Source organism: Brassica napus, chromosome C2 (genome assembly GCF_020379485.1).
Source record: "Brassica napus cultivar Da-Ae chromosome C2, Da-Ae, whole genome shotgun sequence".
In the NCBI taxonomy this organism is placed as follows: Eukaryota; Viridiplantae; Streptophyta; class Magnoliopsida; order Brassicales; family Brassicaceae; genus Brassica; species Brassica napus.
The window spans coordinates 7,253,667-7,265,103 of NC_063445.1; the positions used below are offsets into that span (position 1 = coordinate 7,253,667).

The 11,437-nt window shown below is 33.9% G+C and overlaps 1 protein-coding gene across 1 annotated transcript; it reads right to left on the minus strand.

Annotated features, from left to right (window-relative positions):
• Nucleotides 1-944: 944 nt before the first annotated feature.
• On the minus strand, nucleotides 945-4,615 carry LOC106388151 (pre-mRNA-splicing factor ATP-dependent RNA helicase DEAH10). Its single transcript, XM_013828159.3, is given in 13 exon segments — nucleotides 945-1,349; nucleotides 1,428-1,562; nucleotides 1,650-1,843; nucleotides 1,924-2,158; nucleotides 2,244-2,429; nucleotides 2,531-2,691; nucleotides 2,772-2,865; nucleotides 2,867-2,946; nucleotides 3,033-3,402; nucleotides 3,489-3,705; nucleotides 3,785-3,865; nucleotides 3,953-4,005; nucleotides 4,088-4,615. Coding segments are annotated over 13 exon segments (2,046 nt in total). The 5' UTR covers nucleotides 4,153-4,615; the 3' UTR covers nucleotides 945-1,174.
• Between the last annotated feature and the right edge of the window lie 6,822 nt (nucleotides 4,616-11,437).

Below are 11,437 nucleotides of genomic sequence, written 5' to 3' on the forward strand. Positions count from 1 at the left end.
ACTGATTGATATTTGGAATTCAACAAATGGGTAATAACCTATATATCCTTTTCCAATTTATCTATCAACTTAAAATGGTATCATGTTGATATGGTTCACGCAAAACATTTTAAAATTTAGTCGACATTTACCATTTATTCTTCTGTTTAGCAACTTACTAATATACCTACTCATTGTTAATAAATATATCCTACCAACATTACGAATATAAATATTCAAAATTTTATCGATCATAAATACTATATATTAAATTTTATGATTTTCTAACAGAAGAGCAAAGTCGCAGCCATAGTTATCTCGGCCGTTAAAACACTTTTTCGTTTTTTTCAGATCTGAGGCCCTTTCCGGTCCGGTTTTCTACACCGGTGCTGTGGGAGGGTCTCCTCCTCCTCCTCCTTGTCGTTTCAAGTTTAAGTTGATTTTTCTGTGTTTGGTTTTTGTTTCTCCGATGTAGTTTTGGTGTGACTTTCCGATGAAGGATTCTACCTTGTATCGAGTGATGTTGGGATTCAACGTTAGTAAGTGAGCCCTCCTTTTTAGAGGTGTTGATTTTTGGTTACTATGGTGGTGTGGCTTTGTTGTCTTGTGTGGTTGTATGATTTTTTGCGTGGTGTACGGTTTACATAAACAAATTTGGTGGCCAAGATGGAGACATATATAATGGAGAAACATGGAGGGCACATCCTTCGAGCATTATATATTATATTAGACAAATATATAGACGATGGACAGATACAGTCATGCAAAACATTGTGTGGTTGGAGACAAATGGCGATATTGATAGAATTAACTTTCTAAGAGTATAACAAGAGGTACTCTTTGCTTCCTTGTTTTCAGAGTGGCCCTCTTTTTGCTTTACACAAAAAGAGAGTAAATAAATGGGTTTTATTTACTCTCTTTTTGTGTAAAGCAAAAAGAGGGCCACTCTGTAAATTGGTTTCCAGTTCTGTAAATTTTCAATCATTCACTTTGATTAAGCACAAAGGGAATATAGCCCTTTTGAGTTTTGAAGGTTATAAACTACAAAAACAACAATAACTCTTGTTCAATAAAAAAAATAGAATAGAATCACTAATCCACATCATAGAAAGCTGGTTGTGGTATTGTAAAATTTATTAGTCTGCAAAAAATGATCTCTAGGAACACTGGTTGTGTTTTAACAAGAAGAGTTAAGTCACTCTTCTGTGTTGTAATGATGATGAGCCGACCATACGGGATCAATTCTTGTCAGGTTCTTGATGTACTTTTTGCTGGTTTGCATAAGCTCGTTGAAGAAAACACACTCTGGTTTGGAACGGAACAAAACAGAAGTTGGGTGGATGTGCACAATCTCACCACTTTCCAAAGCCCTGTCAAAGGCATGACATGATTACAAAAGTTTTGTTCTTACATGTTTAAACAACAAATGAACCATTAACTATATATACCTGTATGTACCATCCATTTGTCTCTGAGCTGCTATAAGGAAAAACGATGCAGCAAGACATCTACGGTACTCAAGCATGTCATTTCCGCATGAAGACACATTAAAACCCATCTGTTCAACGTTCCCACGAATTTTTCTGCACAACAAGCATATATGTGCATAGCTTTCAAAACTGATCACAAGACGGAACCAAAATCATGTGCAAAAAGAAGACATGACATACCTATAAATGTCACGAGCATGTTTCAAGGAACGGCTATTCACGAAGTTGTCCTTACACCATTTTCTCAAAGTTTGATCAACTTCGGCTTCTTCACTGTTTTCCGCCTCCAAGAACTCATTCGACTCTCGATAAACACCAAGATAAGTTAGATGATCCCCTTCAACGCTAGCAAAGTGGTTTCTTGAAGTTCTTGCCTGGCGAAACAAAGATACAGCTGCTTTCATGAACTTGTATATATAAAGAAAAAAAAAAGAGATAATCTCTACTCAATCACCTCTTCTCTCTTCTCACGAGGAGGATCATAAAATATGGATTCCACAGAGAGCATTGCAACAGTGATTAACATTTCCTCAAGACAGTTGGACTGATTCGCCAAAATTAGAGCTCTTGAGTAAACTGGATCTAGTGGGAGCCGTGCCATTTGATCACCAGCCGGTTTTTCTAGTTTGCAATCATCCGTCAAGGCACCAAGCAAGTGCAACTCCGCCAATGCTTTTACAATGGCGCTCCTGTTTAACATCAGATGACAATCTCTTTTTAAAACCAAAGCAATTAAGTGAATAGATACTTCAGCCATGTGGCAAAAGGAAGTACCTTGATGGTTTATCTATAAAATCAAATCCAAAAATATCATCATATCCCAGAGCCTTGAGCTGCAAAATGACATTAGAGAGATTGCATCTCTTGATTTCTGGTTTGGTTGAATCCTCCAGCTTCTCAAATTCCCTCTGACGATAAAGACGAAAACATTTGCCAGGACCCTCACGTCCTGCATGTCCACTAAAGTAAAAGCCAAAAGAAAAAGAAAAAAAGCTTAAAAATTGCATGAAAACTTCAAAACTCTAGCTAACCATCAAAAGTGGAAACATAGAACATGGTACCTTCTTTGAAGAACCTGTGCTTTTGACGTTGGAACAGCATCAAGCGTCTCCATTCCTTTGCTAGGATCATAGGTTCGTGCCTTAACACGCCCAGGGTCTACCACATATCTTATTCCAGGAATTGTAATCGATGTCTCCGCTATATTTGTGGCCAAAACCACCTAATATATGAAAAAATACCGATTAGTTATCAACGTCTCAACCATATACAATGACTGTTGCTGAACTGAACATTTCTAACCTTACGGAAGCCAATAGGCGCAGGAGCAAAAACTCTCATCAGCTGATCTGATGGAAGTGCAGAAAAGATAGCCAGTGGAAGTATTTTCCTCTTGGACAAGTCTTTCAACAGATTCAATCTCATCTTGACCAGTGAGGAAAACAAGTATATCACCTGGCTTCTCCTCCAAATGGATCTTTAAAATAAAATAAAAAACAAATGTTAAAACATTAGATTTAAGGTTTTAAATGCTGGATAGGGTAACACGATCAATATATTAACCTGAAATATAGTGATGACCAAAGCTGCATAATCTGTTACAGGATGAACAGTGTAAAGAATGTCCACAGTGAACTGTCTCCCTTGCACATGAAGAGCTTTGGCACCACCGTAATACTCAGAGAATACACGTGCATCCAAACTTGCAGACATGATTATCAGCTTTAACGGAGATATTTGACACCCTCTTAACACACCACCAATCTCATCGTTTGTTTTTGCTTCTACTTCTAACCCTTTATTGCCAATTGACCGATCCAGCTGCACCTTTTTAAGCAAGGCCAGTAAAACATCAGTATGAACAGTCCTCTCGTGGGCTTCATCGACAATAATGACTGAATATCTAGAAAGAAGCGGATCCACCAAGGCTTCTCTGCAGAAAAAAAAAACAGTGATGAGAAGAAGAACAATCACAGGATTATCTATCATCAAAGAGCAGCATAGAGTTTCTGAATTTACCTCAACAATAAAGCATCAGTCATGTATTTTAAGCTCGTGGAGCTACAAGTAGTATCATCAAACATAATGGAGTAACCAACCCTTTGGCCTAATTGAACATCACACTCCTCAGCTACCCTTTTAGCAACAGTCACAGCAGCGATACAACTCGGCTGTGATATCCCTACCATCTTTCCTCCCCGACAGAATCCAGCATTGAACAGAAACTGAGGCAACTCTGTCAAAAACAAAAAAAAAACATATGATGCAACAGAAACTAGTTAAGAATTGACCATAAGGTAACTAAGAAAACTTACGAGTAGTCTTCCCACTACCGGTTTCACCAACAATAATCAGAATATCATTCTTTTGAACCTCCTCAATAAGACGTTTCTCCACTGTTATTAAGAAAAAAAATCATAGTTAGTCTCCACGGACATCGAGACGCAAGTATGAATAGGGTATATAAGTGAAATAACTCGCACCTGAAGCAATAGGAAGAGACTTTCTATGTTCTGCTATCTTCTGCCTCCTCATGCTGTGATACGCCCACATTGAAAAATCGTTACTTTTTGCCCTGGGAATCATGTAAAATTGCTTTAGAAAGTAGAGAGACTAACCTGAAGCGAGAAGCAACTGGAGTTTTAGGGTTCTGTTTGAGTTCTCCTTGCGCCGTTGATGTCATCTCCCAATATTTTCACCGAGATTTGAGCACAGCAGCGTGAGAATTTGCAAATCAGGCAAGAGTTTATTAGATTTAGGAATTGTACATCTATTGATATGAGCATATAGCTCAGAATATATACAGAGTATGAGATTACAAGTAAGGAAGTTAGAATATATACGACATTAAGAGAGAATCAGACCGTTAGTGATTGATATAGTTTCTATGTCTAATACGCCCTCTCAAGATGGACCGCCGTTGGTGAGGCCAATCTTGACACATAATAAGTTGAATCGAGGCCGCGGAAGAGGTTTGGTGAGTGCCTCGGCAAGTTAATCAGCAGAGGAGACATAAGAGACTCGGAGATGACCAGACTGCACATGGTTGCCAACAAAATGATAGTCTAGTGCTAGGCAGGACTGGCTCTGGACTAAAGCCCGTAAAATTTAAGTTTTGAGCCCACAGATATTAAATATTTTAGGAGCGCCATTTCAGTCTGGATGTACTTTAGTCTAGTGGTTGTAACCTGCTGCTAATGTCTTCTTTTTAAAGGTTCGAAACCCACATTCTCATTTTTCTTCTTTCTTCCTTTTTTCCCCTTCTTTTTTTATGATAATAATATTTTTCCCTTATCTGAAAATAACAGAGTTATACGTAAGACTTGTGCTTACATATCCTAACAACTTAACTCTTTTGTTATGTATATTACATTAAATAATATGTTATAAGATAAATAATTTAATCAAACAAAACTCAATTATTTATTGTGTTTTATTAAAAGTGAGTTATCTTCTCCATCTATCTTTCTTTTTTATTTTTTTTAGTTTTTCTAAAATAGCTATGTGAATATAACATATTACAACAATAAACTTATATTATCATTTGCTCAGTTTCAATGTTTCACTGTGAAAGATTTGCCGGAATAAGTCAGCCTTTATTATTATTATTTTTTTTTTTTGTAATTTGGTTAGAAACTTTTAAAATTCAAAAAAACTTAAAACTATCCTATTGTTTTAATATTTTTCTAAATTTCTGTGAAAACAATTAAACTGTCCTATCTAGAAATTATACATTTTGTTGTTTTTAATCTTAATTTGGATTTGTAAAAAAAAAAGAAGCTATTACCAAATTTAGTTTTAAAAAGCTATTAGAATAGTTTTAGAAAATCAACCAAGTGAACTCTAACTAGGAAGGGAAAAAGGCAGACAATGTGATATGCAAAATGTTTTGGTGTTATTTTCTTTTGAAAACAACTTTAGCTTTATATAATATTTGATACAATTTTGATTATATAATTAAAATACAGTAAATTTTAGTTATTGTAAAGGGGTAGCATTTTTCTCAACCGCTTTAGGCGCCAGATAAGTCCGGACCGGCACTGGTGCTAGGTGCTTCATACGTGAGTGAAAGACAAGATTTGCAGCGAGATATGTAGCACCAATGTTATCACAGTATATGGTCGGCTTGGTGGAGCTGCGAAGTCCGAGTTCAGCGAGAAGGGAAATCAACCAACAGACCTCAGCTGCAGTGGATGAAATGGATCGATATTCTGCCTCAATTGAAGATCTTGCAACACCGGTTTGTTTCTCTACCATGCAATGGGGTGGCTCCCATAATATACAATGTCAGCGCCAGTAGAGGTGTAATCATCTTTGTTGCCATCCCAGTCAGCGTCGATAAAAGCATGGAGAGTTGGAGTGTTGTGGCGAGGAAGGAAGATACCGTGCACCATGGTTCCAGAAAGGTATCTTAAGATTCGTTTGACAGCAGCCCAATGTTCATCGGTAGGTTGATGCATATATTGAGACATTTTGTTGACTGCGAAAGAGATGCCTGGTCTTGTTAAAGACATGTACTTGAGGCTCCCAACAACTGCACGAAACTGTTTTGGATCATCAATTTTATGGCCAGAGTTGAGTGTGAGCTGATCGGGTGTGCACATGGGAGTTGCGACTGATTTAGCGTTCTTCATGTTTGTCCTGTGAAGCAAATCTGCAATGTAACGCTTTTGTGTTAATAATAAACCCTTTGGAGAATGAGTAGCTTCAATACCAAGGAAGTATGATAATGTTCCTAGATCTTTTAAAGAAAAACGTTGAGAAAAAGATAAAACAAATCTGTTTAGTTGATCAACGTTGTTGCGGCAAGTATGATGTCGTCCACGTATACTAGCATATACAAGAAGACACCATTTTTTTGTTGTAGATAAAGAGGCTTGCATCAGCATAAGAGTTCCTGAAACCATAAGACAAAAGATAAGACTTTAGTTCATTGTACCAAGCTCTCAGAGCTTGTTTTAAACCATAGACAGCTTTCCGGAGTTTGCAAACTGCAGCAGGGTTACCTTTATCTTCAAAACCCGGGGGTTGCATCATAAAAATCTTCATCTGTGAGGTGCCCCTGCTGAGCATTAATTTCTTCCCACTGTCTTTCTCCAACGAGGATCCTTGGGAGCTTCTGCTACAGACTTTTTTTTAACAGACCATTGTTGTTAAACTTCAAAAGATGTGTAAAGAGTAAATAAATTTAACAGTCTAACGAAAAGACTATCAAAAACAAAATTCCAGGTATATATAAGTATTGTATTTCACTAACTTTTTATCATAAAGAAAGTATGGCATTTTGTATTGTTTCTTTCAGATTGATATTTTTTTTTATTTTTTCTGGCACCAAAAATAAAATAAAATTCATGATGATAACATCTACAATATCATTATTTTGTGATTTTACTACATGATTGGAGATTTGGAATTATTTGTTATATCTATCTTATTAAAGTAGAAGTACTTTTAAAACATGTTTGGAAACATGGATAGCAGTAAAAAAAAAAAACATTGTTTGGAAACATAGAAAACAATATATTAACAAAAGTAATGGGCTTAAGTTATTAAGGAAATCCATTATAAAAATTATATATCTGAGCCGGTTTTAAAATATACAAATGGTACTATCTAATTACCTAAAAATATATATTTATATAAAAAATCAAGTAAACATCCGTCCAGATCAAAATCTAGTATGACTTTAAAATGATTGAAGAGGTAGAGCAGCCTTTAAAGGGCTGTGTTGATAAGTCGTGATATGAAAACTTGTCGTGTTTTATTCAGATACATCCCACCATCTTACACTCGTATCTACTTAATTGGTTTAATATGCCGATGTAAGATCACCTTCATTATTTTAGTGTTACGTACACTTAAGAGAACTTCAGTATTCTAAGAACATGATTAATGGAAGTTCTTAAGGGAATTCTTAACGGAATATAAGAACCCGTCTCTTAACTAAAAAAGCTAAGAACCAGCTCTTAAATAAAAGATTTAAGAACCGGTTCTTAGTTTTTTTAGTTAAAAATTAAGAGACGATTTCTTATATTCCGCTAAGAACCCCACCCTAAGAATTCTTCATTAATCATGGTATATTACCGAACTCTTCCTCACAACAAGGATCATATCTTTTTCATGTATCTAGAATTTCGTCATCTCCTTATAACGTTGTTGAGATTTAAACATGTCACTAATTAATTATTGCATACCTACGTACTCGACGAGTGTGTATCCTACTTATTGGTTTCCAAAACCATATATATCTTCAGGTTCAATATATGGCAAATAGCCTCATTAAAAACTATCGATGGACCCTCTTCAGGCGAATGATTTTTTTTTAACAAACTCAATCTACCATTACTTCTTCTTTTTTTCGAGAATTGACATCAATCTACAATGACTTGCCAACATAATAAAAGCAAACACTCAAAACCTACAGGTGGACCTCGCTCAAACTCAAAACAAAAATCATTTGCGAAAATACAAACTATTTGTGGTTCAACTTTCAACAATCCACGTGAGAAAACTAGATATGTTTTTCCTATATATTTGAATCAGGCATTTGAGAGAGGATGAAAATGTAGAGGAAGGGCACAGACACAGTAACTGATAGACTACTGATAGATCAATTCACCTAATGATTCTTTGTTCGTTAACCTCTCGCTATCACTTCCATCTTTCTTATAAAAATATATATTTTTCTCACCTATCTTTGAAAATTCAACATCGTCTGAATTTGAGAAGTTTATATTGGATTTGAGTTGTGGTATGTTGATCGTTGATATTGTCACGGTAATATCAGCGATGATTTTTTGTTACTTTTCAAACAACATGTCATAATCACTATTTCTTTCTTCTTTGGTGGGTGTGGCAACCTCTAACGATAAAACTTACAAAGTACTATACTAATTAAATTTCAAGTCAGAGCAGATATATAGTCGTTTAGTTATAGATTATAGTCTTCACATTCTATAAATTAACGGTTAATTTATAGGCGGCGTTGGCCATCTTTTGTTTTCTAGGTTTGGTATGCATTAAGTATAATAACAATATTTTGTTGGAGTACTGTAGTTTTGAACCGGATATATGTTCCAATAAACTAAACTTCGAGAATTTAACTTTTAAAATACGAATCCACATGAAAGGTGAAAGGTGAAATCCTGAGAAAGTCGTGGTTGCATGCATGGAAGATCAGCTACTTTTGCCAAACTTATGTTTTTTTTTCTTTTTGAACAAATCCAAACTTATATTCTTCCCTCGATTAGTTATATGATCTCGGCCCCAACATGGATTGAGACAGACTAAAATCACAAACCGATATCACTCTCCGCAGATTGGTCGCGCAAATAACAGTCTTTTCCTTATGGTGGGAGAGAAATAACAAGACTCCATAACTCCATATCAGCACCTGCAACAGTTACTTACAAGAAGATAGACCGGTTGGTTAGAAACGCAATACTAGCACGAAGGGAGCGCAAGAAATTTCGCAACCTGATGTCACTATGGCTGAAGTTTGACTAGTCTCTGCAGTCACCGAAATTATTCCCGTTGGCCATTCTTTGTTTTTATTTTTTTTGGCAAAGAATAGCTAGAATGATTTAAACCTTTTGTACTAAGCAAACAAGCTCATTTTTGAAAAAATGAAATTCATATACTTATCAAAAAAAAAAAAAAAAAGATATCACTCAACATTGTGGAAAGATCATAAGTAAACCTGTGAACGTATTTTGTAGCTTTATCTTCATAAGTGTAATACAATTGTCTTATAATATTTTGTAAGTGTGACCGCCTACAGCTATGACATTGTTCTCAGGATATTACAAATCACTTTCCTATATGTCATATATCATTTAACTACTCTAGTTTAAACACATTTAAATCTAAAGTTCTCCCTTTAATGTGTAACTAGGAAATCTGCGCAAGTAACTAGGTTAAAATCTGCGCTTTACGCGGGATGAACATTATATATAAATTATTTTATGTATTATATATTTTTATATATTATAAAATAATAAATATATATTTAATAATTAAAAATCAGTAACTATTAAATATATAATTAAATTGGTGCAAATATATAAATCAATTTTATTAATCCAAACAATATTTTTTTTCTATTTTATGTATTATATATTTTTACATATTATGAAATAATAAATAGATAACAAAAATTTTATTATCGAATTAATAGTTTTACTAATTTATATTTTTTAAAAAATTAAGTTGTCAATGTTCGTCAAAAGCTTTTATCAAAAACAAAATTGTTCAAAGTAAATTCCAAAATTAGGATATTTATATTTTATATGGTATATAATTTAATTTAAAATGAAATATATATAAATATATATCTTTTAATCTTCATAATTAATTAAATTATACATTTTACTTATATTTTTTTGTAATCATTTGTATTTTTTTATAACAAATGTTTTCAACCATGGATCACAAAATTTGAGTGTGAGACTTTTAATAGTTTTTGTAATTTATAGTCATTTTTTAAAATTCAAAATATAACATATACAAAAAATATAAATTTTTATTATATGGTTAATGTGGTTGCTTAATTTATTTTAATAGTTTAAATTAGAAAAAATGATAAAAGATACACTATTTTTCTTTATCAAATATTTATTATTCAAAATCATTAATTGCCATATATAATTTTGTAACATTAGGCAATTTCGTAATTTTTATTTAAGGAAATAATAAAGACCATTAATAATAAATTTATGGTTAGTTTAATAAAAAGCTTATTATATAATTAGATGAACCAACATATTTCTCTAATGATTTTAATAATCATCGTAGTGATGACACGTGGTTACAAAAAGAAGTTGAAAAATAAATGCATTTTGAGAACATAAATAATCAAATTAATTTTTTTTTAAGATATTACATTTTTTTTTAACCATTGCTTCACTTAGCAGATCAAGACATCAATTCACACTAGCCAGCCCAACAGAAAACAATAACCCAAAATTGTGCATGACTCATCTGATTTGAAATCGATCCGACCAAACAATCATTGTGATAGGAATGTGACATTGAAAATCAAGAATAAGCTTGATTTGTCATGAATCATGAAGTGGATGGTCCAGACCATACAAGTTCAAGACTAGAGTCCATTGGAAGTTTACATCCAGCCACATGGAAGATCCATTTAACCTTAGTCTTTATGAGTTTGACCATATCATTATGTAGAGTATCTTTGTAATCAATTCTCCCTTTTACTCCACCTTGTATGAATCACTATATATAGTGGTTGTAAGCAATAAGAAATATACAACACATTCTCACAAACCTTCTCTCAAATCTTAACACGTTATCAGCACGAAACTCTCTCCACCTGAGCAAGCTCTCCGCCGGCGACCTCCTCTCCTCCGGCCAGCCCCACGCCGGCCACTTCTCCACCTCTCTCCACTATCCGCAGATCATCTTCCTCTCTCTTTTAAGGTGGTCCATTCAGAATCCTTGTGGTGAAAAGGTAAAATAATCTAACCCTAAAATCTAAGAACACCACATATCTGAATTTTGATTATAAAGATCTATATGAATCTGAATTTTATATGAATCCTAAAACTTATAAAACAATAGAAATCTATAGATATTATAAAATAGAAAAATTTGTAGATCTAAAATCATCTCAAATATTAATTTTGAATCCATGATCTATATGAATCATGATTCTAAGAACCTTTTGAATCATAAACAAAATTATTGAAAGATTGAAAATCCCCTTATCTAAAAGCCATTCATAAAATCGGCTGCTCCTCTCTCCTTTTTGTCATCCATGTCACCCATGATTCAATCCTTTGATTGGCCTAATTACCAGATGTGAAATCATGAATGTATAATCTGGTCTAATCAAAAACCCCATCAAAATCCTCAATCCAAACTGATGTGTTGTTTGCCAAATAAAATCGGTCATTACACACATCAAACTTTTTCTCTTGCTTGGTTTCACAACCAGCAAAATCCAATAT